Raw genomic sequence first — 27,885 nt, 5'->3', positions numbered from 1 at the left:
AACAAAAACACGAATGGCGTTGGACCCCCCGCGAAGCGCATTGGCAGTCATGAGCCGAGCAATGTTTTGCGACGCCGACCAGCCATTGCCTCTCTGTAAAGCACGAAAGCCGCCATATTTGTCGAGGTTTTAAGATAATAGGCAATGTAAGGAAAGATGTTTTTTGATACGAAGAATGACATTTTCTGTCGCGTAGAATTTCAACGCCGGTGCTCTTTCGTCTGCTAAAGAGCAAAAATAAAGGTAAGCGACGCACGTGTGATTAGTGATGAAGAAGGGGGGAGGCCGTGAATGTTAAACGGTGTTGGAGGACAGTCAGTGGTAGATCTACAAAATGCTATGAATTTTTCTTGTTACAATCGGAGACACATGTACTTATATAGTTAACAGAACATTGTGATTGTTTTAGAGAATCAGCAATCTAGGGAAAGTTTCAGGGGTGGATCTGACTTTGAAACTGTAAGGTGGGGAGGAAAGATAATAAATTAGGTCTAATAGAAATATATTTTAGCTTTATTTCGTCTTTGAAGAAAAAAAAATCTTTTTTCTGGAAGAATTAAAAGAATTTGATGAATTAATTGAAAAAAAAAACAATGTAATAAATAACGTAGCAAATCTGCAAAATCTAGTGTGACTCATTGGAGACACATTGTATTAAAACTACTTTCACTTTGATATTTAATGCATTCATGGTGTTAGAACAGGGAATTTACTTAAAAAGTGAATGGAGTAAAAAATTCATTTTGCAAATGAGGAAATTTAATATATTTACAGGTTTTAAGCGGTGTGTAATTAGTTATGTCTGCAGTGATGGATCATGATTATGGACAGCAGCTTGCGGAACCGGTTCACTTCCAGCAGTTAGAGCATGCCCTCAGATTAGAACCACTTCTCTCTTACGTGGAAAACCTGGTCAAAGAACCAGTCAGGTACCGGTAAAATTACCAGTTATACAGTGTTTGATATGATTTTTATGACTGATTTTGGCTACGTAGGTATTAATAGCTAAAAATGGTATTTATATCATTGTAAATCCAGCTATTTTTACCTACTTTCTGCTTGTTGCATTTTGTAGCCAAATTCTAGCGTGCGCAACATGGTACACACACACTAACAGTCACACTGATGATGAATATGACAAAAATTTGGCCAAAAAATGAAAACTTCGTATATTATCAATTTTGCATAGAAACTTTTGTCTACCAACGGCAGAATGTAAAATTGCCGATTGTATTAAAACTACTTTCACTTTGAAGTAATCATGTTTAGGCAAAATTTTTGTCGTATTCATCATTAGTGTGACCATATCAAAAAATATATTTACCATGTTGCGCCGTGTTTGTCTTTGTCGCAAAATGCAGAAATTATATGAAGTAGGTAAAAATAGCTACTTTGGGTAGCTTTAAATACCTAGGTAGCTATTAATAGCTACGTAGGTAGAAATAGTCTTTGGACTGGACCTGGTTAATATGAATCTTTATTACTCTTTGACAGCAAGTTAGTACTTCAAGCATGTCAAACATTATGAAAATGTTTTAATGCCAAAATATTACATTTAAATAAACAAGTACATTTTAAGAAGTGTTTAGAATTTCTGAATGCAGTATTTTCTTTATCTTTCATTTCTGTAACCTTTTCCTTAGGAAAACATGTTTACAATTTATGTGTGTGTGTGTGCAGTATGTTTTATAGACATTTATTTGGGATTTAGACGGACTAATATCGGACAAAAATGATTTTCTTTTCACAGCAATGATGATAGCACGGATAGCGAGTTTGATTTTCTTCAGCCTTGTTTACGCGATGATGATGACAATAAAATTCTGAATGGAATAACAATCACAAAAGCAGGTAATGTCATTCAGCAGTTTCTATCCTAGGCATTTTAACATTAATAACAACCTCTACATAAATATCTGTTGAGCATCATTTAAAAAGTTTTCCATGATTAATTGTTCATCAAATCTTTCTGTAAATCACAATTTGTTTGCAAGAACTATATATTCTAGTATTTTTGTGACTTTGTTGTAAAAAGAAATTAAGTTGAGAAAAATACGAACATGAAGACTTTCTTTTAATGCATGCAAGTATGTATAGATAGCATAACTGAATTGCTCTTGTGAAAATGAAGTCCAACAAAATAAAAGGATTTCTAGTATATGCTTTAAGTTTTGCATGATTTTCAGAGAGAAAAGCTGACAAGACAAGGCTATATAATTTTAGTAAAGCAAAGAAAGGAAGGAAATGGCTCAAGGTAAAGATAAGAATTCTCTAAGATTTCAAAACTTTTGATCAAATATATGTTGTAAATCTAATGCAGAATTTTGTGATGAAAGTTTTAAAGCCTTTAAATTATTTGTATTAGGCAACACAATTGCTTTAAATCATAAACAAAATTGACTGGATTTCAGAATATTCTATTGAGTGACAGCTCATCAGACGAGGATGAAGATAAACCTATCACAGAGGAAGATTTACAGTACATGCTGAAAATCCACAAATACCAGAGGAAGCATCAGATGCGCTTCTACCAAGATCCAGAGGTATTCTGTCACACACAGCAAGTTCATTATTTATGTATATTATACACAAAATTTTATGTTTCCCTTGTACAAGTGAAAAAAAAAACTAAAAGTCATCAATTGTAATGATAGTAACTCTACACTGGAAAAAAAGAGTTTTACATGTAATGTTATTTAGAGAGCCTTTCTTGTTAATATGTTTTGTGTTCCTGCTACACAAAATATTATTTGGAGAGCCTTTCTTGTTAATATGTTTTGTGTTTTAGCTACACCAGTATCAGTACTACAGTACAGGACTACTGTCAAACTACGATAAATATCATGAACACCAGAAAGCAGTCCTAGGACCCAAGAAAAAGATTTCTAAAGACCACAAAAAGAAGGAAAAGAGAATCAAAGGCAAGATCTAAACAGAATTGTCATATTTCAGAACAAACAAAATGTTCATATTCTTTTCATATTGGTCACACAAATGCAAATATCTATGAAACCTAACAACGAGGAAATATTTTACAGATAAATTAAAAGAAATGAAAAAGAAGAAACACCATCAGAATGGGGACGATGATGGGGTATGTATTAAATGTGTCAATGATACAAGGAAAGTTATAAAAAGAATACAAAAAAAAAAAATAAGGAAAACTTGAAGGAGTACTTAAAAGTGAAGTTATATTTTAAATACTGTAGATCACTAAATTTTCGTGACACCTTATTTTCGCGAGATAACCATTGACTCTTGATTAGCGAGACAAAATTTTCACGAATTGTGGTTATTGCTCTATATAATCTTAAGGAATACTATTATACGCGAGAAATAATTTTTCGCGAGCACACTGTCTCTTGCTAATAAAAAGTGATTTACAGTATGATTCTTTCCTGAATAAGGAGATGGAAGAAATTGACCCCTCTATTGTGGAGGCCTACTTAGCTCACAAGAAAAACCAGGCAGCTAAGGCAGGGAAAGGCAAGAAGCTGACTCCAGAGCAAGCCGATGTCAAAAGGAAAAGACTCTGGATCTCAATAGCCAAAAAGGAAATCCCTAAAGTAGGCTAATACAAAATTATTTTTAAAGGAAATAACTTACCTGATTGATAAGGCCTGTGAAACTCTTGTCTTATGTTCTCTATGTATTTACAGGCACAGAAACAGAAAGTTTCAGCAAGAAAGGAAGTACTGCAGTCCTTGAAAAAGGTTTGTGTCCATGAAAGAATGTAATAAGCAGTATAATTTTACATACATACATATAACTAGAGACAGCTAATGTTATCTTACTAGAGTATTTAATTATCAAAATGTGTTTCTGAAAAAAGTAGGGGTGGGACGATATACCGATACACCGATACATATCGATATTTTCCTCCAAGATACGGTTTACGATACAAGCAATCAAATATCGGTACGAAACGATACACGAACGACCTATCCAAAAATTGAAAATGAAAGTACCTGTCCTTGGAAAATGGCGGCTTGTTCGAGCGAAGAGATGATGTTGATATTGAAAACACACTTTAGAACTAATAAGTTGTTGGTTAGGGGTAAAACGCTTTCATTTTTAGCAGCCTCGGAAGATTGGTCGGAAGATTGTACAAGAAAAGTTCAGTATGTAATGCGTGCTATAGTATACACAGAAAATATCGTTTCCAGAACATTTGATATTGTTAATTTTTAGTCCATCTTGTACTTTTTTTGTAATCTCAACTTGGCTACAGACTTTCAGCAATGAATTAAGAAAAATGTAAATGTGATCAATGTTTTTTAAATGAATTTTTAGTCAGTGTTCCCTGATAAACTACACAACTATTTGTACACAATTTCTGAATAGTAATTTGGTAATAATAGTATGTACATGTATTATTGTTTTTGTAAAGTTTTAGTCAATGAAATTGATGAACTTCAAGTATTAATTTCAAAGCAAAGTAACATGATTTGATATAGAATAATTTGTTGATTTAATGTCAAGACAAAAAAAAGAAATAAAATACTAATTCTTTTGAATATTTTTATAATTTCTCATAATATCGAGATACGTATCGTATCGTGCCAATATATCGAAATACGTATCGTATCGCAAGATGTGTGTTCCACCCCTAGAAAAAAGTCAGAATGAACTTTGTAGGTCAAGTTTTGACAAATTTTACAAGAGTGACTCCTATTGGACACTGAGGTAGAAAAGTCAAATACATGGTAAATAGCAATTTACAATTTCAGGACATTGATCAAATAAAGGTGAATTGATCAAGGTGAACACGTGTCTTTCAGATGTCCCAGCAGAGCATGAGGGAGTGTAGAAAGGCAGCCATCTATTCTCAAAAAATGAGCAAGGACTGTACAGCCCGGGCGAAGAGGCTGAGTCGTGAAATGGTCAGTTACTGGAAACGCTTTGAGAAAGTAGAAAAGGACATCCGTAAAAAGGCAGAGAAAGAGGCACAGGAACAGCGCAAAATGGACCTGGAGTTACGAGAGGTATGCGATGAAAAAAAGTTTTAAAATATAAAATTACTTTCACTGCGCTCTGTTGACATGTAATCACATCAGTATGTATTTTATTTGTCTTGCAGGCCAAAAGACAGCAGAGGAAGTTGAATTTCCTGATCACACAAACAGAGTTGTATGCTCATTTCATGGCCAGAAAACTGACGGGGGAATCAGAGTCGGTGAAGAATGACATCCTGGGGAAGTTAGAGGAGGATAAATCTCAGAATCAGCTGGAGGTGGAGGGGCGGGTACTGGTCGACGTCGCGGTGGACGACTACGGTAAACTCAAAATCTGAAAGTCATCAAGTAGATTAGTCTTAGAACGTTCATATCCTGCAAAAATGACATGTAATTTATAGTTTGTTAACCTTAGCACAAAAACATCTATCATTTTAAAGTTTATATGAATGAAATATACTAATCTTTGAGATAAGATTTTTTTGTGTGTTTTAGACAGTGAACGAATGAAGTCATTGGCTCTGAAGAATGCCCAGGAAGCCTATGACAAACACCAAACAAAGGTCTGTCTGAGTAGGAAAAATACAGCCCAATTTTTAACTAGCTTTTTAAACAATTAGTGTGCACTTTTTAATCCTGATAACCTCTGTTAAGTAATGGTATTGTTTGACAGACACAACAGTTTGATGAGTACGGATTAAATCTGGCCAACCCCTCAATAAGCACGGATGCTGAGAGACCCCAGCCCAGTATGTTTGAAGGAACGCTGAAGGCTTACCAACTTAAGGTAACAGGGCTTTTCTATTTATTATATATACTGTATGTCACAAATTGTGAGAGGATAACCATGAGTACATTTCAGTCTGATAATTGAATGTTAAAACCAAAACTTTTTGTAAAACTTTTTCATGAGGGCTTAACTATATTTGCTTAATATAAAGGATTCTGAAACATAAGGCATGTTCATAAATTTTTATATTGGCTTGTTTAGTGATGTATGTTTATGTTCAGAGCTACAGATAAGGTGGGTATTTGCAGAAATACGCATTAAATTTTACGAAATACGCATTGAAAATTAAAATAGACCATACAATTACGCATTAGCAATCATAGATACGCATTACACCATGAAAGTACTGCGTACAGCAAGTTGAAGAATACATGTACGACTTACTTAATGATATGAATTGAGGTTAACTCGGTGTTTAATTTTTCTCAAAACGAAGAACAGATTTAAAAGCCTTTGAGTGACCAGGAATATTCTAGTAATGACGACGACGATCTACATTTCAGGAGGGAAAATCGGAGATTAATTAGATTAAATTCAATTTCTATGTAGAAGGACTATGCACTTGGCATAACTTTTTTTTCTATTATGAGTTCATAGCCAATTTTTCATCTATCTCAACTTGCCATATTAACGAAGATTCTTTTCTCTCAGTTTACTCTTGATACGATATCTTAAATGAACAAAAAGTTTTCTGTGTCTCTGACTCTAAGGTACCTTGACCTACTGTATAATCATCCTTGTCAAAAAAGAATGCTTCCCAATCTTAGCAAAAAGTCTTGCTGCTGTTTGCAAAATTTATTTAAATAAATGCAGGAACTGACCTTTGGAGTTTTTTCCTTCTTCAAAAACACATACTTCGATTACAAGCTCAAAATAAAGGTCAAAACATTCATATATAAACAAATTACTCTTCAATCATTTTGCTGAAAATCAAAATCTGCATTGATTTGAAAATCAGAGAGTACCGTATATACTCGCCTATAAGTCGGTTTTTTGGGAGTTCAATTTTGGTCTTAAACTCTATGTCCGACTTATAGGCGAGTCATAGAGAGATAGGTATTTTTCTTGACGCTGAAATGTAGTATTTCATTTGTATTTATGACGATTGTCGAAGTAAATGTCTGGATATGTATGATAATCTATGTTTTCTTAGATTATACATAAAAAACAAGTATTTACATATTTTAAAAATTTTATTTGTATCTTAAATGAGTATTTCCTATCTGTTAAATGAGTTAAGATTATATATCGGTGTTATTGATAAAAATATTAATTGAAACAAGGTTAAAACATCAAGGATTTACTTGAAATTGTCACCCAATTTTAGCAAAAAACTGTACCGACTTATAAGCAGGTCAATGGCAAATCCCACCAGAATATCGTCAAAAAATACAACGGACTTATAGGCAAGTATATACAGTAAATACACTTTGGGGTTAAAGATTATCTGGAGCTCTGTATGTTGTATTAATTGATCAACAGGGAATGAATTGGCTGGCCAATCTGTATGACCAGGGAATTAACGGGATCCTGGCTGATGAGATGGGTTTGGGTAAAACAGTCCAGAGCATGGCATTCCTGGCTCACCTAGCAGAGGTTAGGCTTTATCTGGTCAACAAAGCTCATTATATTATCAGATTATTTAGAGCTAGAATATCTTATGTTTGTGTTTTATTTTTTTCACAGGCTCAGGGGATCTGGGGGCCTTTTCTTGTCATCGCTCCAGCGTCAACACTACACAACTGGCAGCAGGAGTGTGCTAGATTTGTCCCAAGATTCAAGGTGGGTTCTTTTGTAGCAGAACATTTATATTGGTGGGAAATGGAATTATTCAGCTGTCTTACACTTGAATACCGTATATCCGTTTTTTTTTCGCGATGATCAAATTTTCGCATTTTTTGCGACCATTTTTAATTCGCAAAATATAAAACACACAGAAATTATGTCAGTAGTTATAATGTGACATAAAAACATTACCATTTTAAGGAAAAAAAATCTTCAATTGTAAAAAATAACTTACACAAAATCTAAACTGTACTAATCTACCTCTTTTTCGCAAAATTTCCAACACGCGAAAATAAACGGATGTATGGTATTTAAATGATTGCTGTTAGTGTCTTTAGGGTGAATATTTACCTTACCTGAAGTTTTATCAAAGGAAAAAAAAATTTTTAACTGCAATTTTTGACTATTTAGCCTTTAGTTTAAATATTGTATATCATTCATTTAGTATACTGATTGTCTTGTTTCATATGGACAGATCATACCTTACTGGGGTAACACCCAGGTCCAGTGGATTCTGTTTACTGATTCTGTTGTTTTGTATAGATGTTTACTGATTGTTGTTTTGTATGGATATTTACTGATCCTGTTGTTTTGTATGGATATTTACTGACTCTGTTGTTTTGTATGAACAGATCTTACCTTACTGTTTACTGATTATATTTACTGAATCTGTTTTGTATGGACAGATTGTGCCTTACTGGGGTAACACCCAGGACCGGCGGATTCTGTTTACTGATTCTGTTGTTTTGTATGGACAGATTTTGTTAACTGATACTGTTAATTTGTGTTTACAGATCGTGCCTTACTGGGGTAACACCCAGGACCGGCGGATTCTGAGGAAGTTCTGGGATCAGAAGTGTCTACACACAGAAGAGGCTTCCTTTCATGTGGTCATCACCAGCTACCAGCTGGTCATCCAGGACGTCAAGTACTTCCAGAGGATCAAGTGGCAGTACATGATACTGGACGAAGCACAGGCCATCAAAAGCAGCAGCAGGTAAAATCAAAGTTCACCATGTCTTAGTATGAACAATTCCTTGGTAGAAGGAATAATTTGAATGTGTAAACAACACTTTTTGATGAAATTCTCCAATTTTTCTTTTTGTATAGAGAAATTTGTAAGCATTCAGTATTCTAAACTTGTCTATAGATTATAGTAATACTCAATTTTTTTTTTTTATCAAAATTCCTTTATGTAAACAACTGATATTCATTTTGCAGTGTTCGATGGAAAATTCTTCTTGGATTTAACTGTCGAAACAGATTGCTACTTACTGGTACTCCCATTCAAAACAGCATGGCTGAGGTCTGTTTAGCAAAATATTGAAGTTGAAAAATACATTGTATATTTAAAAATAATCTTTATCAGTTGCATCAGTATCATGTTACATCTGTGTATTTTTAAAAAATATCATTTTATCTCTTCAGCTGTGGGCTTTGCTTCATTTTATTATGCCCACTATGTTTGACTCTCATGATGAATTCAACGAATGGTTTTCTAAAGACATCGAAAGTCATGCAGAAAAACAGTCAGGAATTGATGAAAGTAAGTTACAGTGATGTTCAAAATTGATCTAGACTGACTGGAGATATTGTTCATGTTATTTTATGATGATTGGTTAATCTATACACATTTCTGTAAATTTGAATTTTATACTGTTGATTCTGTCCTTACAGACCAGTTGAGTCGACTCCACATGATCCTAAAGCCTTTCATGTTAATGTTTGTTTGTATTATACGAAGATTCTACACTGATTGATATGTTTATGTTTGTGTGTATTATATTAAGATTTTATACTGTTGATTCTGTCCTTACAGACCAGTTGAGTCGACTTCACATGATCCTAAAGCCTTTCATGTTACGGAGAGTGAAGAAAGATGTGGAGAACGAGCTCTCTGACAAAGTAAGTCTTCTTGATAAAAATTCTTTATATTTTAAACAGTAACCCCCAAGCTTTCCCCATGGGATTAATTTTTGTTTTCTACATATGTTTGTTTATTACATGTATATATAAGAAGTCCTAAAAGTTCAGTAAGTAAGGCAAACTACAAATCTTGGCACAAATTTCTTGTTTGCTTTATTTTGTGAGGATAAGGACCTGAAAATGAAATACAAATAATGTGTGTCTGAGAAAGTTAAGCTCTGTTTTCGCTGACTACACAGACTTCTGGTTTGACCTCTAATAAACAATTTTTTTTTTTCAGATTGAGATTTTGGTGTACTGCCCACTTACCACGAGACAGAAGATGCTGTATCAGGCCGTGAAGAACAAGATCTCAATAGAAGACATATTACAGGGGACGTCCGGGAACACAACACAGTCCCAGAGTTCTACCTCCAGCCTCATGAATCTAGTCATGCAGTTCAGAAAGGTAGCCATTCTCAAACTATACCATTAAATATCATAGCCTAATGAATCTAGTCATGCAGTTCAGAAAGGTAGCCATACACAAACTATACAATTAAATATCATAGGTAAAGGCTGGTCTCTAATAATTTAATATGTGTAGTTTAATTAACAGCAATGTGTTTTCTGCCATTTTAAATCAGGTTTGCAACCATTCAGAACTCTTTGAAAGGCGGGAGATAAAGTCACCATTTTTTATGAGGACTGAAGCATATCATATGCCAAAACTAATTTATCAGGAAGGTAAGGGTTAAAAACTTTCTCTTTTATAAAAATCTTTTTTAGAATTGCTTCATTTTGTATTTAAAAAGTCAACATTTGAATACCATCTTAGTGATCAGAAAGATATGTTCTATTTTATGACAGGTCTCTATGAAACCATGACACAAAGTTTTCAGAGGATCTTGTTCAGTATGTTCTACATTTTCTCTCCTGAAAATGTCCATTCATCTATTTTCTCAGGTATTTTACAGTTTTCCATAAACTAAAAAAGACTATTTTTGTCTTAAACTGAAAAGATTTCATGTTTCTTAAAAGAAATATGCTTTAAACCAATGGAACAGATAATGACAAAATTTAATCTTTGTTTTTGTAGATGAGTCATCGTATCGATGTTTCTCCTTCACCAGATTCGTAAAATTGTCTCCCAAGGAGATGTTAGACTACATGTTTGGTGGACTTCTGGTCAGGTGAGATTGAGGACAATGTATCAGATCATTTTTTGTTATAGCATTTCATATGATTTTTGTCCTCATGTTGGAATGTATACAGTTAAAGTATATCAGTAAGGTAGTTGGCAAGATTCCAGTTCCACGAAGCATATCTATTTAGAACTGTAAATGTATTATATTTGGCTTGTACAATATTTGACAAAAATTAGTTTTTAAGCAAATTAGTGTAGATTTGATGTAGCACTATTTGAATGTGCTAGATGTAGACATATGATAAACAAGACACTAAGTGATGTACTTTATTTAGCGGATTCTGCTTTCAGCCATATTTGCTAAAAAGAATACACCACCAGATATAGCAGGTTTACAGTATTTCCTGAGGCAAAATAGAGGGGAAAAAGCTTGTTTTTGGGGAACTGGAATTTTGTTGATTCCCTCAATTATGAACATGTACTTAGCTGCCTTATTATACTGATACAGAAAATAGAGTAGTTAACTGGAATGTATTAAGTATATTTTATACGCCCATCTTAAGACGGGAAGTATTATGTTATAGGCTTCATGTCCATCCATCTGTACGTCTGTCTGTCTGTTAGCTTTGTCATCTGATGCATCTTGGGTAGAAGGTGTGTCGCGCACAATAAGTAGGTCGCTCTGACCTTTAATTAAGAAGTTATAGCCAAATATGGAAAAATCCTTTCCGGCCCATAACTAGAAAACTGTATGACTTACAATCATTAAACTTGGCTAGTTTATTCATCTTAGGTAGAAGGTGTGTCGCCACCTATTTCAAGGTCACTGAGACCTTTAATTTAAGTGAAATTTTAAAAAAAATGTCTCTTATTACTATTCATTTTCACATCCCAAATAATGTATGAGTGTTGCACTGTCCTTATTAAAAAAGTGTTAAATAATGAAAATACATGTACTTATTTTTTTAAGCATATATACTTGACAGCAATCTATAACAAACATAATGTATGTTAGAGAAACCCTACCTCTCCCATGAGTGTAATTATCAAGCACTGGTCAAGAAGAATTTTGATAACAGAAAATTGCATGTCAAATTAGAGAGAACTTAATGAGTTTAGTGTGAGGAGCTGACTGGTAGAGCATGGGTTTATCATTGGGCAAATGGGTAAGCCTGTTGGATTAAAAATAGCTCTTGTTGGCTAGCCTAAAATGAATTTGATGAAAAGTAATTAAAACTAATTATACCCCCCACAAACGAAGTTTGGGGGGTATATAGGAATCACCTTGTCCGTCTGTCGGTCCGTCCGTCTGTCCGTCCGTCCGTCCATCTGTCCGTCCGTCTGTCTGTGCAAACGTGGCCGGTCCATATCTTTCTTACAGAGGGACATTAAAATCTTCTACTCCACACTAAAATTGCTCATGACCTAAGGGTGTGTCATGACCTTGACCCAAGGTCATTTGGGGAAGTTCAAGGTCACTGGAAGAAAAATTTCATAATTCGTGTATGGTCCATATCTTTCTTATGGATAAACTTGGTAGGTTCTCATTTCACACAAAGATTGCCCATAACCCAAGGGTGTGTCATGACCTTGACCCAAGGTCATTTGGGGAAGTTGAAGATCACTGGAAGAAAAATTTCATAAATCATGTTTGATACATATATTTTATGGATAAACTTGGTAGGTTCTCATTTCACACAAAGATTGCCCATGACCCATGGATGTGTCGTGACCTTAACCCAAGGTCATTTGGGAAAGTTCAAGGTCACTGGCAGAAAAATTTCATAATTCCTGTCCGGTCCATATCTTTCTTATGGATAAACTTGGTACGTTTTCATTTCATACAAAGATTGCCCATGACCAAAGGGTGTGTCATGACCTTGACCCAAGGTCATTTGGGAAAGTTCAAGGTCACTGGAAGAAAAATTTCATAATTCGTGTATGGTCCATATCTTTCTTATGGATAAACTTAGTAGGTTCGCATTTCACACAAAGATTGCCCATGACCCAAGGATGTGTCATGACCTTGACCCAAGGTAATTTGGAGAAGTTCAAGGTCAATGGAATAAAAATTTCATAATTCGTGTTTGATACATATCTTTATTATGGAAGAACTTACTTCTGAAAAACCCAGCGGGGGGTATTTTGTCCCGTTTGGACAGTTTTAGTTTGATATTGAATAATAGAATAATCTGATATTATATAATATTATTAATTTTAAAAACTAATTTTATGGGGTGGGGTGGAATCAGCACGTCCATTGTCCATATGAATTACATATTGAAACCTGTCGGACATTAAATCTCAACCAAAAAAATCTGTGAGTATTTTATGTTTAGAAAAAAATTTTATGGTAGATAGTGCAGACCCATTCATCTCTTGGTAGTAATGAGTAGACAAGCATCCAGTTAAAGATTAATTAATGAGTTCACAGGGTTCGACACTAACTTTTTTACCTTGGTGGACCGCAGGTCCACTTGTCAAAAATTATTGGTGGACCTTCTCAAAATCGAGTGGACCTTCATAAATGTTTGAATTAATGAATGAATCATTACACAAAGCTTGAAACTACCGATTCCAGTCAGACTTATAAAGGATAAGTTTAACCATTCAACAGAAACAAATCCATTAGTCAGAATTTTTGCAGCAATATTGTAAAACTAAAAAAAAAAAGTATAAATCTACAAATCTAAAAATATTTTTGTATTATTAAATTACATTGGTAAAAACCTGCATTTATTTTGCTTCCAGATGTATATAAAATTTAAAATTCCAATTATTAATTACATATAAGTTGTTCATTAAAACAAGTTAATTTTTCATATATCTTATATTGACTAAAACATTTTTTACAGCAATGCAAAACTGGCATAAGTACATGTATATGTATTTATTATTTATTTTTTTCAAATTATTATTTTTTCAGATATTAAAACAGTGATCTTTTGTTTCTTTTATGTGATATAATGGAAAAAACAGAAACTGCAGATTCCGTGTTTATAAAATGTACGTAAATCACGGTTGTTTGAATATCTATAAACAAAAAAAAAAAACAATGCAGAAATAAATGCAGCTGTCAATCAATTCTAATTATCTCCAAACCTGGTCCACAGTGTGCGTTCAGGCGTGAAGCGATTTCCTGTTACCAAGTGTAATTTTCACACCTTTCTGTGCATTACGTAAACAGAGGAGAGACTGGCTAATTTGGCACGAATTTTACATGCTTCTTTTTCAAGGTCCTTGTTGAATGTTCTAACATCTCAATTTTATTGGAGTCATCAATTTTACATGTAAAATATATATCTACTTACTAGGTTTCTTGGATCACCTAAAACACATTTTATATATATTTTTTTTTTGTAAAATACAGGTACATGTTTAGAGGACTTAATAATTTGAGATTACAATTTAAAGAAGAAAAAACCCGAAATTTTGCTGTTTATTTTAAAACAGTGTTTAAATTTTAAGTGGACCGACGGTCCACCTAGTCCAGAACATTTGGTGGACCTTCCAATTTTTTGGTGGACTCGGGCCGCCGGTCTACCGTTAGTGTCGAACCCTGGTTCAATGTAGGAAGGCTATCTGATCAAGCAGTCTTATCTATATCCTTTGGGGATTAGACAGAAGAACTGCTGGTCAGTTTATAGCATATGTCATTTGATGGCCAGCCTTTTTATGCACCCGGATCGATAGATCCGAGGCGTATATTTTTTTTGTCCTGTCTGTTTGTTTATCTGTTTGTCTGTTTGTCTGTCTGTCAACTTTAACCTTCGCCATAACCTTTGAACCATGAGAGATAGAGACTTCATATTTGGTATGCATACTTCACCAATAAAGGTCTTTCAAATGACACCAAGGTCAATGACCTTGACTGTGACCAATATGCTATAAATAGCATTTTCGAACTTTCACCATGACTTTTGAACCATGAGAGATAGAAACTTCATATTTGGTATGCATACTTCACCAATGAAGGTCTTTCAAATGACACCAAGGTCAATGACCTTGTGACCTTGACTATGATCTATATGCTAAAAATAGCATTTTAGAACTTTCGTCATTACTTTTGAAACATGAGATAGAGACTTCATATTTGGTATACATACTCCACTAATGAAGTTCTTTAAAATGACACCAAGGTCATGACTTTGTGACATTGACTGTGACTTATCTTCTCAAAATAGTTATACCCCCCGCAAACGAAGTTTGGAGGGGTATATAGGAATCACCTTGTCCGTCTGTCCGTCTGTCTGTCCAGCTGTCCAGCTGTCTGTCCGTCTGTCTGTCTGTCCGTCTGTCTGTGCAAACGTGTCCCGTCCATATCTTTCTTACGGAGGGACATTAGAATCTACTACTCCACACAAAGATTGCCCATGACCTAAGAGTGTCTCATGACCTTGACCCAAGGTCATTTGGGGAAGTTCAAGGTCACTGGAAGAAAAAGTTCATAATTCATGTCTGGTCCATATCTTTCTTATGGATAAACTTGGTAGGTTCTCATTTCACACAAAGATTGCCCATGACCCAAGGGTGTGTCATGTCCTTGAGCCAAGGTCATTCGGGGAAGTTCAAGGTCACTGGAATAAAAATTTCATAATTCGTGTCCGGTCTACATCTTTTTATGGATAAACTTGGTAGGTTCACATTTCATGCAAAGATTGCCCATGACCCAAGGGTGTGTCATGACCTTGACCCAAGGTCACTTGAGGAAGTTCAAGGTCACTGGAAGAAAAAGTTCATAATTCGTGTCCGGTCCATATCTTTCTTATGGATAAATTTGGTAGGTTCTCATTTCACACAAAGATTGTCCTTGACCCAAGGGTGTGTCCTGACCTTGACCCAAGTTCATTTGGGGAAGTTCAAGGTCACTGGAAGAAAAAGTTCATAATTCGTGTCCGGTCTACATCTTTTTTATGGATAAACTTGGTAGGTTCTCATTCTATACAAGGATTGCCTATGACCCAAGGGTTTGTCATGACCTTGACCCAAGGTCATTTGGGGAAGTTCAAGGTGACTGGAAGAAAAATTATATAAATCATGTGTGATACATATCTTTATTATGGAAAAACTTACTTCTGAAAAAATCCAGCGGGGGGTATTTTGTCCCGTTTGGACAGTTCTAGTTTTTTTTAGCATTGTTACCACCTGGCGCATAGATTAAGGTGTTAAGACTAATTTGATATTGTTTAATATGATGGGCATTTGACAAGGTCTAACACAACCAGCATAGAAATCTATCAATGATGTATTATCTATAATGATTAATGCCTACATCACAGGGGATGGATAAATATTTTAAGGAATGGAAAAATCATGGAAATCATAGAATCAAGGTTGACGTGATTTGCACGCTAAACTGTCAAGAAAATTGTAATTTTTTGACGGGTGTATCATGCTGTGGCACGGCACTTTATTGTGTACTCATATATGGAGAAAAATCAGGGGAGGTACCTGCATAATGATGGTGATTGATTTTATGTACCCAATTAACTACAGTAAAACTCATTTAGTACGAACACGGATATTGCGAATTCACGGATATAGTGAAGTCATCTTGGATCCCCAGCTATATAAATTTAATGAATTTCTTATACAGGTATAACAAATTACGGATATAGCGAAGTAATTTCATAGGTCCTGGTGACTTCGTTATAACCGAGTTTTGCTGTATAGTGTTTAATTATATTTGACATTTATTTGAAGGTGGTTGGGAGTTTTCCTCTTAAGAAAGATAGAAGAAAAAATTCGCCATTCACACACTTGGAGTAAAGTTCCCAAAAGGTGATGTACAGATATAAAACTAACATTTTAAGATTTGTTACTCTTTATGAATAAAATGTTTAATTGTAAAACTACATGCAAAATTCAAAATGTACAGTACATGTAATCAACACCTAAAAATAACAATGAAAGAAACTTATATTAAATAGTTTATTAATTTTTTTTTTGAATGATTACTTTGAATATTTTAAGTTACAAATGAAAAGCAGTATTTTTTTTTTTGCAGTCAGTTTTTAAGGAATGACAGTTTGCTGTTGACCCCACTTAGAACAACGTCTTTCAGTAATTTGTCAGAGAGTAGAAACCTCCGACATCTGGTGTTCACCAGCCCTACCTCCACATTCTATGGATTTAATTCGTGCACTCTACACTACATGAAAGAGACGACGTCTCATCGCAGAATCCGCATGAGAAATCACAAACCTCTCAAAAGCTCACCCTCCAGTCCTACTAAAGCTGTAAGTACAAAAACACAGACATTGAAGTAGAGTTAGAACTCTTTCTTGCCTTGGTGCAGGTGTTTAAACTTCATGCAAAACTATTCTGACCTTAATTATAAGAAATAATGACTACTTAAACATTGTTCTAATCCTGCACAGTCCCTAGAAGATACATGTATCTCAGACCATCCTCACTTTAACCCTAACTTATTTTTGTTACTGAACAGCATCCTAATCCTATACAGTCTCTAGAAGATTTTCTCAGTATTACATTATCCTAGTAACTCTAACTTTTTATCACAGCATCTTACCCTGTACAGTCCCTAGAAGATTTCCCTGTCATTGTTACATTAACCCTAACTTATTTTATTACTGAACAGCATCCTAACCCTGTACAGTCCCTAGAAGATTTCCCTGTCCATCGTCACATTCCACGAGAAAGCCGAGTCCTTCAGTGCCAACCAACAGACCTACCAAAGTTTGTCTACTACACAATTCCTAAGGTAAGAACCAGTACTGACAGATCTACCAAAGTTTGTCTACTACACAATTTCTAAGGTAAGAACCACTACAAAGAGAAATTCATACATGTATATAATTTAACAATGAAGAGATATGTTTTAATCCCACTTTTTCATAAGGATATGATACGGAATAGGGAATATCAGTTGTTTGTAAGTAGAATTCGGATTTTGTTTTAATTGATGATGTTAATTAATTTAATGAAAATGAAGAATACAAATGTCAGGTTGTTCAGCTATATTTAGATACAGGTAGAGCCTCAAGGCTTCTGTTTTGGTCTGTTGTCTATATTAAGGTACAAGTAAAGCCCCACCACTTCTATTTTGACCTGTTGTTTATATTAAGGTACAAGTAAAGCCCCACCACTTCTATTTTGACCTGTTGTTTATATTAAGGTACAGGTAAAGCCCCACCACTTCTGTTTTGACCTGTTGTCTATATTAAGGTACAGGTAATGCCCTGTTTTGACCTGTTGTCTATATTTAGGTACAGGTAAAACCCCACCACTTCTGTCTTGACCTATTTGTATACATTTAGGTACAGGTGAAGCCCCAGCGGTTCTTCTGTTCAGACCGCGGTGCTGCATGGCGGGTGATGAAGGAGAACCTATGTGGTACCCCCGACGGCCTGCTGAGTATCTTGTATGGCAGCCCAGAGGTGTACGAGCTTGTTAGGTGGTACAATCCCTGGCATTTCTTCTCCGCCCCGACAGGGGGAATCATGGGGTCAAGGCCAGTACACGGTTGTTCAGGCTGTTTTGTACCAGGTATATTATAACCAAGAAAATCATGATTTAAGAATATAATATTAGCAAAGTATAACAAAATTAAAATTGTTACGCTTGTTTAATGAAGATTTTTAGTGAATATTAGAAAAGTTGTATTTCACATCCTTTTGTAGATAAGGAGTCTCTGATATCAGATGCAGGTAAACTGTCAGTGCTGGATACTTTGTTGGCCAAGTTGAAGTCGGAGGGTCACAGAGTGTTGATATACTCCCAGATGACTCGCATGATTGACTTGTTGGAGGTACATATAAATTAACTGAATAAGAACATTATACAGTCAAACTTCGTTATCTCGAACCTGATGGGACTGATAAAAAACTTCGAGATATCCAAGGATTGGAGATATTGAGGGTAAAATACTTAAAGAATATATGGTTGGGACTTCCACATCACTTCGACATATCTATGGCATTCGAGATATCGGAGTTTGAGATAACGAAGCTCAACCGTATATTATTCTGATGCTAATTACAGATATATAGAGGTAAATTTTTTAGGTATTTCTAAATTCTGTAAATGTATTTTTGTTTTAGGAGTACATGTGGCACAGAAAGCACACATACATGAGGTTAGATGGATCGTCCAAAATCTCGGACAGACGTGACATGGTGGCCGACTTCCAGTCACGGTCTGATATCTTTGTCTTCTTACTCAGCACCAGGGCAGGAGGACTGGGAATCAACCTTACAGCAGCTGACACCGTACGTCTATTAAATAAAACATATCCCTTTTCTCATAAACTGCTTTTGTTTAAACTGTCATTGTCTGTTTGTGTTTTTAGCTCACTTGAGCCAAAGGCTCAAGTAAGCTTTTCTGATCAAAATTTGTCCGTTGTCTGGCGTCATTGTTGTCATCGTTGTCGTTGTCGTCGTCGTTGTTAACTTTTCACATTTTCATCTTCTTCTCAAGAACCACGGGGTCAATTTCAACCAAACTTGCTACAAAGTATTATTGGGTAAAGGGGATTCAAGTTTGTTCAAATGAAGGGCCACGCCTTTTTCCAAGGGGAGATAATTATGAATTTGAGAAAAATTAATGGCTTTTTTAAAAAATCTTCTTCTCAAGAACGACTGGGCCAGGAAAGATGAAACTCGTGGAATCATCTTCAGGTAGTGTAGATTCAAATTTGTTCAAATCATGACCTCCGGGGGTAGGGTGGGGCCAAAATGGCCGATCAAAGTTTTACATAGGAAATATAGGAAAATTCTTTAAAAATCTTTTTCTCAAGAACCACAGGGCCAGGAAAGATGAAACTCATGTGGAATCATCCTCAGATAGTGTAGATTCAAGTTTGTTCAAACCATGACCCCCGGGGTAGAGGGGGACCAAAATGGCCGGTCAAAGTTTTACATAGGAGTATATAGGAAAAATCTTTAAAAATCTTCTTCTCAAGAACGACTGGGCCAGGAAAGATGAAACTCATGTGGAATCATCCTCAGATAGTGTAGATTCAAGTTTGTTCAAATCATGACCCCTGGGGGTAGGGTGGGGCCAAAATGGCCGATCAAAGTTTTACATAGGAAATATAGGAAAATTCTTTAAAAATCTTCTTCTCAAGAACGACTGGGCCAGGAAAGATGAATCTGATGTGGAATCATCCTCAGATAGTGTAGATTCAAGTTTGTTCAAGTCATGTCCCCCGGGAGTGGGGTGGGGCCAAAATGGCCGATCAAAGTTTTACATAGGAATATTTAGGAAATATCTTTAAAAATCTTCTTCTCAAGAACCACTGGGCCAGGAAAGATGAAACTCATGTGGAATCATCCTCAGATAGTGTAGATTCATGTTTGTTTAAATCGTAACCCCTGGGGGTAGGGTGGGGCCAAAATGGCCGATCAAAGTTTTACATAGGAAATATAGGAAAATTCTTTAAAAATCTTCTTCTCAAGAACGACTGGGCCAGGAAAGATGAAACTCATGTGGAATCATCCTCAGATAGTGTAGATTCAAGTTTGTTCAAGTCATGTCCCCCGGGAGTGGGGTGGGGCCAAAATGGCCGATCAAAGTTTTACATAGGAATATTTAGGAAAAATCTTTAAAAATCTTCTTCTCAAGAACCACTGGGCCAGGAAAGATGAAACTCATGTGGAATCATCCTCAGATAGTGTAGATTCAAGTTTGTTCAAATCATGACCCCTGGGGGTAGGGTGGGGCCAAAATGGCTGATAAAAGTTTTACATAGGAATATATAGGAAAAATCTTTAAAAATCTTCTTCTCAAGAACCATTGAGACAGGAAAGATGAAGCTCATGTGAAATTATCCTCAGGTAGTGTAGATTCAAGTTTGTTCAAATCATGACCCTCGGTGGTAGGGTGGGGCCAAAATGGCCGACCAAAAATTCTCATAGGAATATATAGGGAAACCTTTTAAAATCTTCTTTTCAAGTACTTCAAAGCAATGATTAGTAATATTTATGTAGAGTTATCCTCAGGTAGTGTAGATTCCAGTTTGTCCAAATCATGATATGTGCTTTTTCCCAGCTGATGTGCTCAGGTGAGCGCTGTGGCCCCTGGGCCTCTTGTTAAAATAATTTTAGGCTGGCATTTAGTTGATACACTTGCAAAAATGCACAATCATTACTACATACAAATTTCTTATTTTAATTTTGGAAATAAATTAAAAAAGCCTTACAGGTTATGTTAAAGGCTATAACTGAAGGAAAAGAAATATAACCTCAAGTTGTTCTGTGAGTGTTAATTTTGTCTGTGCTCTGTGTTTTAGGTGATTTTCTATGACAGTGATTGGAATCCTACAGTAGACCAGCAGGCCATGGACCGAGCTCACAGACTTGGTCAAACCAAACAGGTGACCGTGTACAGACTGGTGTGTAAAGGGACCATAGAGGAGAGGATCCTAGAGAGAGCCAGGGAGAAGAGTGAGGTAAGGGGTGGATCTAAGAAATAGTCAGGGAAAAAGAGAGTGGTAAGGGATGGATCCTAGAGAGAGCTAGGAAAAAGGGTATGGTACATGTAAGGGGTGGATCTAATAAATGAATGGATCTTATAAATAGACAGGGTGAAGAAAGAGGTAACAGCATGAATCTTGAACCATTGAAAACTGGAAGATAAGGAATTAATTAACAGGAATTGGAAGAGTGGATATTAAGAGAAATCTGAATAAAATGCATGTACATTTCAATCATGTATTTGTAAATATAAATATTAAAAGGTGAAAAACTGCCATTCCATGCAAACTCTTTTAATTTTCTTGTAGCTGTGTGAAATAGAGTTTTCTATTGAAATCAACAATTTTCATCCTGAAGAAAGAAGACTAGTTTTGAAATAAAATTATTTTATTGAAACAACATTTCTCTAAACAAGAATTTTTGTTGTAGATACAAAGGATGGTGATAAGTGGTGGGAATTACAAAACAGACATGCTTAAACCCAAAGAAGTTGTCTCTCTGCTGCTGGATGATGAAGAAATCGAGAAAAAACGCAAGTGTTCTTTGAAATATTCTTACACACCTTTAACTTTCAGGTATTTAAGAATAAAAAAGGGCCTCTTTTCATGTGTGTTGTATTTCCTTTCTGTAAACAGTAAAGCAGGGACGACAAGACGGAGAAGGAGGGAAGGATAAAGAAAGGAAGAGGAAAAGAGAGTACAAGGTTAGAAACTCTGTCAATGGAGAGGTTTAAAATAGCAGATATAGACAGACCATTAAACTGTAATCTCCAATGACTTTAAACGATCTTTGATCCATTGTTTATATTCTCGTGTTTCTCTGTCAGAAAAGAGAGGGAAAGAAGGCCAAGGGAGATGATGTAAATGTGACGTACCAGGCTGACAGCGAATCTGTATACAGCATGGACTCTGTCCCCGCCAGCCCCCTTAGTGTCGTAAGTACTGGATATAGAGTTGATTAGTAATGTACAGTATTGTACAGTGATGTTTAAATATTTCAGATGTCTATGGGAAGTGATGTACAGTATTGTACAGTGATGTTTTATTATTTCAGATGTCTGTGGGAAGTGAGGCCACTAATCAGACTGGTATAGATGACAGCAGTAACGATGCTCTGGTTATTGTGGACGACGCCCACTCAGGCTTCCCCCCAGGTCTGTGTCAGGAAATAGGAATGCCATAATCTGAATTTTAAAACTAGATACACAATTCATTATAATAGCTTAATGCTTATTGATATCTAAAAAATAAAGAATAACTCTTTCCTGTTTTCCTCAGTCAACTATTAGAATTTTGCAAGTTTGTCAGACCTTAAGAAAAAAAAAAAATGTAATAAACTCTTGGTAAATTCAATAGTCCTGAATCTATAAATGTTTGTTTTATGAGCTGAAATGGAAACTATTGATGTTTTATAGTGACCCCGACTGGTAAGAGAGGTTCAGGAAAGAGGGGACGACCTAAAGGCTCCACCGGGGTCCCACGAAGACCCAGGGGGCGGGGCAGTATCAGAAAATCTCTGAGTGCCGCAGAACTGGCAGGCGCCCAGGCAGGAATGACAGCAGCCTACGCTGCTTATGGATATAACATAGCAGGTAATTAATATATCAGAGAAGGTTGAATATTTTTGAATATGGTTATAAGAAGTAGGCATTGTTTACAAGCTTTTCATTCTTACATCTTTGAAGATGTTTTTAGAATGATTATTCATTTTATATGATTCTGTATCTTGTTTGACTTCAGGTACTTCGCCTGCTGCTAAAAAGTCAACATCGAGAGAATCACCGAAATCCGAATCCCCAAGTCAACAGAAACCTTGAGAATTGTTGGTCAGTAGTGACATTACTGACATTATGGATCAACTTATTTCACAACACCCTGTGTACTACAGACAATGAGGAAATAGCTGGCTTTATTTCCAATTGTTCACCTCTGTGCTACACGTTTTTGATTCAAATAAATCTGAGGTTATTACTTATATTCTGACAATCATGGAATAATTCAGTACATGCAGATTTGATCTGTTGCAGTGAGAGAGAATGAGTGAAAAGGAGTGACACAAATGAAATTCCAATGACAACCTTGTTAGTAAATAAAACATATAACAAGTCAAAGAATTGTATTTAGTTTTGTGTATGTGTATTTCATGTGAGAAAGATATGCTGTTACCTTAGTTCGATGTACCGGTAGTTATATTTTTCTGCAAAGTAATCAAAGAATATAGCTGTAGAAGTGCAGCTCTCTGTTTTAAAAAATTGGACAGACAAACCAAAGAGCATCTTAGCATTGTAAAAACCATTGATATGTGGTGACACTTTCAAGTCGCCTGCTTTAGGTTGATTGTATTATATATTTTCCTGTTTAAATAATGGTCTGTAAACTGGATAATTTACACCCATTACCTGAGATGTATTTGAATTTGAGAGAGATTGAGACCAAAGTTTTAAAAATGAAACCTTTTTCTGAAATGAAATTAAGGAGGAAATTCTTCAAACTTATGTTTGATATGAATATATTCAATATTCCCTTCAACCAAAATGAATTTAAATTACCATATCTATATTAGATTCCAAAACTTCCTAAAAGTCCTTACAAACACAGAAACATAGTGGGTTCCAGTAAATGTTTAGCCAAGGCTCTTGCTTTACTCCTCACTAAAATATTTACAGCTTGAAAGGGAACATTCAAGAGCATTATGAAGCAATATATTGAGCAGTGTAAATCATGCAGATGTGAATACTCTTAAAACCAGAAGTCTCTGTCGAGACTGTAGCTCTACTGGTTTGTACTTCTTACAAAGTATGAGAAAAGAAGCCATTGCAATCAGACCAAAACTGTAGGAGTAGCGTTTTAAAGGAATTTCACAGACATATCTATTTTTAATAACAATGCAACACTGTTCATCGAAATCAAAAACCGATGCACTATTTTATGTATCTTAGTGTAGTCTACTTGTATGCCAAGTAATATTGAATTCAGACCAAAACTGTAGAAGGAGTAGCGTTTTAAAGGAATTTCACAGAGAATTCTATTTTTAGTAACCATGGCAACACTGTTCATTGAAATAAAAAACCGATGCACTATTTTATGTATCTTAGTGTAGTCTACCTGTGTGCCAAGTAATATTGAATTCAGACAAAAATTGTAGATGGAGTAACGTTTTAAAGGAATTTCACAGAAAATTCTATTTTTAATAACCATGGCAAAACCTTTCATCGAAATCAAAAACCGATGCACTATTCTAAGTATCTTAGTGTACTCTAATTGTGTGCCAAGTAATATTGAAATCAGACGAAAACTGTAGAAGGAGTAGCGTTTTAAAGGAATTTCACAGAAAATTCTATTCTATTTTTAGTAACCATGGCAACACCGTTCATTGAAATCAAAAACCGATGCACAGAATTATGTATCTTAGTGTAGTCTGCCAAGACCAAAACTGTAGGAGGAGTAGCGTTTTGAAAAATTGTTTAGACGGACAGACAGCTAGACAGACGGACGGACGACGGACACCTTACTATCGCATAACTCTTCTGGTCTCTGACCAGTAGAGCTAAAAATGAAAATCTCAGAATTTTATCAAAAGCAACATAAAAACTTACGACTTTTCAACTTTATATTGAACCATTCCCTACGAAAAATTCAAGTCCAGGCTTTTAAACATTAAATTATTGACAGCTGCTTTTTCAATGAAATTAGAATTCGTAAAATGATTTACCTAGTCATTGGTCATTTGCAAAATTATTTTGTTAAAAAAATTCTGATTGTAAAAACAAGTACTCTGAAGTTGAAATTAAAAAGATGCTTGAGTTCCTGATTGACAATATCTATGTGGTATTTGGAGACTAGGTCTTCCAACAATCTATAGATAGTTTTCGATTGACCAAGAGTTACGTCCCTTTGGCCGCCATACTGGAGGTCCAAATGCTCACATTCCTTCATTGTTCAACCAATTAAAAAAATTTATATTTGCTATTTTGAATTAGAAATCATTATTTTTCTGAAGTATATAAATTTTTGGAAGCCTCCTTTATTTAAAAAAAATTATTTGATAAAGATTTTCCACCAAATATTTCTGCTATATTTTCTTAAACTTGGTAAGACAAAGAGGGAAAATCACTGAAATGGCGGCCAACGGGAGGCAACTTTCGCTAAATTCAGGCCTATCGAAAACTATCTATTGGAATTCCCATGGGTACCAATTGCGCAATGTTATAAGCAGACCTACTTTTGTATTCATATGAATCAGAATTTGTTCAAAAGCTTGTACATGAATAGAAGAAAACACAACTCGACATATAGATAGATTGACGACATATTGTCAATTAACATTGTTTATTTCCATTCTTATATCGATACGATACATCTGGCTTCGGGGCCACCAACCTATAAAAATCTCAGCTCAAAACTCAGCCTCAAATCTCAGATTTCTGCCTCACCTGAGATTTTCGAAAAACACCGTGCCATCAACATTTCTGAGATTGGTCTCGCGTAAGCTGAGATTTGAGAAAAATCTTAGATATATCTACGTTGTCATATGCGGCCTTTTTTCAAAAAATGCAAGGATTTTGTTGAATCAATGATTGAATTTACCTTTTATTCAGTTGTTTATCCATTATTTAGGTGTAGATCGCGGTAAAAACACACACCCCAGTTCCTTCGTCTTTTATTTGCTGTTTTGCGTGATTCAACAGAGAGGATTCCAATACGACGTTCGCGACAATGAATGTTTATTTAACCCTCGTTAATATATTTCTATAGAAGTAAAACATAAAAACATATCAAAACGTTGTAGTCTTGGTTCGTCTGTCGACATAAAAAACATAATTTCCGCCATCGTGACGTTACGTGAAGCAGGTAGGCGGATCAAGACTATATTTCCCTGAGACATTGTAGACTCTAGTTTTCTTGCTTTTTTTTGTTAGGTATTAATTCTTCATAGCAAAAAAAAGTGTTTGAGTTATAGGGACTTTATGTATTTAGAATAAAAGTAAGTGATATTTTTCTAGCAGATCGAAAATAAATAAATGATTTTTTTTTTATAAATACATGTATATAATTTTTAAAAAAACCTCGATACTATATACCCCAGTAGCATAATTTCTCACAGGCTGTAATAAATTTCGGAAGTGTTCCAAAGTTGTGGTTTAGTGCGATAAGATGAACAGCGAACATATCCAGGGACGGGTAAGAAGCGCATGCTTGGTTTTAAATTTTTTTCAGAAAATGTTATATATATATTGTAGGGGAATATTCAGTTTCTAACCCTCTCCCCTTGTCAGTTGAAATAAGGAAATCAGCTAAAATTTGAATTCAGCGCATGTTTATGGATTTAAGAAGCAAACTAACACATTCCAGTTTTGTATGATCCTCTGTGACGATTTAAATATCGATCTCAGTATTTTTTTTTAAATTATTTTTTATAAATGATAAACAACGAATATATTGCACAACTTGACCAACAATCATTGTTACACTGGAAACCCAAGTCAATCTAGCGTAATTGAGCGGCTTAATGATCATAAGAAACTGATTAATCTCTTATACATGTTTCATCGCGTAATGAATTTGTAACATTTTTAAAAACCACGCGAACGATAATTTTTTTTATTTCAAAAACTTTTCATCCATATATTTCATTGTGATTTATACATGTATTTCAGAATGGTGACAAGTCAAGTTTATTCTTATAAATAAAATAAACGCGAACAGTCAAGGATTTAAGTACAACGCATTGCTCATGTCAGGCACGTAGCAACTGGGGGGACTTTTTTTTCAGGCATAACTTTTACTATTGAACATATTACAGTAATTGAAAGACCAGTCCCCCCTTTTAGCAAAGTAAAGTGAAATAAGGGTAATGTAGCATTGTATTGTGAAAAATTGGTACTGGAAAAGTTGACCCTGAAAAAAAAATACCCCCCCCCCTCGAAATATGATTTTCGAGTTTAGGCTATTTTCTTTTTTGTCATGTCAAGTTTTTTCAGGTAAGTTATTTTTTTTCTGTAGCTGCCCCCCTTTCAAAAACGATGCTACATGTACGTCACTGCATGTTGTTGTTATAAAGTCGATCTAAATTTTATAAATTTAATAAAGAACCATATTAGACAATGTTATCACCCATGAAGGTGATTTACGTATCTCGAAGGAATATAAATATTTGTAAATATTATATTTAATCAGATTTCATTTAAATTTTTTAATTTACTTTAAGGCTAATAAATACATGTAGTAAAATATAGCTACAGGAAAAAAAAAGACGTGGCCGGGTAGGCTTGAAATCTTATCTAGTTATATTTCCTTTCCTATACATGAACAATGTGAATATTACATCTAATTTTGCCATATGTGACAAATAGCACATTAAATATGAATTTGATAAATCAATTCTTATATAGATGAAGATATACTTGTTTTATAGTGTGCCACTAGAATACCAATAATCCCTTTCTTTTTTGATGGCTTGATATCATGTGTGGCGATATTAACATGTGAGTGATATTAATACCCCCCCCCCCCCTCACAAAATGGAAATTGACTTTCTTTTTGAACTTGTACGTTAATTTTGTATTTATGGATTTAATTGTGTTTTGTTCTAACATTTGCAATCATTTTACCATAAAAGAATATTCTTTGAGATTTTATTTGAGACTGGTATCCATCAATCTCAAGATTTTCTGAGAAATCTCAGATTTTTTTCTCACCTGAGTCGGGAAAAACATTGGTGGCACGCCTCTTTGAAAAAAATCTCAGACTTGAGAAGAAATCTCAGATTTGAGAAAAAACTCAAAAGATAAGTCTGAGTTTGAGAAAATATATGTTTGGTGGCACAGTTTGGTGAGAAAAACTCAGATTTTCTGAGAAATCTCAGATT

The 27,885-nt window shown here is 35.0% G+C and overlaps 1 protein-coding gene across 1 annotated transcript; it reads left to right on the top strand.

Annotated features, from left to right (window-relative positions):
• On the top strand, positions 1-22,992 carry LOC134235672 (chromatin-remodeling ATPase INO80-like). Its single transcript, XM_062717812.1, has 36 exons — positions 1-243; positions 775-929; positions 1,751-1,851; positions 2,187-2,254; positions 2,412-2,543; positions 2,789-2,921; positions 3,039-3,094; positions 3,408-3,566; positions 3,660-3,713; positions 4,782-4,985; positions 5,081-5,276; positions 5,451-5,518; positions 5,629-5,742; positions 7,228-7,341; positions 7,432-7,527; positions 8,325-8,527; positions 8,752-8,836; positions 8,959-9,076; positions 9,350-9,435; positions 9,737-9,904; positions 10,083-10,182; positions 10,306-10,401; positions 10,535-10,628; positions 16,286-16,363; positions 16,590-16,821; positions 17,184-17,306; positions 17,863-18,091; positions 18,226-18,353; positions 18,646-18,813; positions 20,835-20,993; positions 21,448-21,550; positions 21,654-21,721; positions 21,845-21,952; positions 22,072-22,171; positions 22,433-22,609; positions 22,758-22,992. Exons 2-36 carry the CDS (start codon positions 799-801, stop codon positions 22,832-22,834), a joined length of 4,326 nt encoding a protein of 1,441 aa, XP_062573796.1. The 5' UTR covers positions 1-243; positions 775-798; the 3' UTR covers positions 22,835-22,992.
• Positions 22,993-27,885: the final 4,893 nt, after the last annotated feature.

The sequence above is a fragment of the Saccostrea cucullata genome, unplaced genomic scaffold (assembly GCF_032062105.1).
Source record: "Saccostrea cucullata isolate Sc308-1 unplaced genomic scaffold, CSIRO_AGI_Scuc_v1 ctg192, whole genome shotgun sequence".
Taxonomy (NCBI): domain Eukaryota; kingdom Metazoa; phylum Mollusca; class Bivalvia; order Ostreida; family Ostreidae; genus Saccostrea; species Saccostrea cuccullata.
This window is presented reverse-complemented; position numbering and strand designations above follow the sequence as displayed.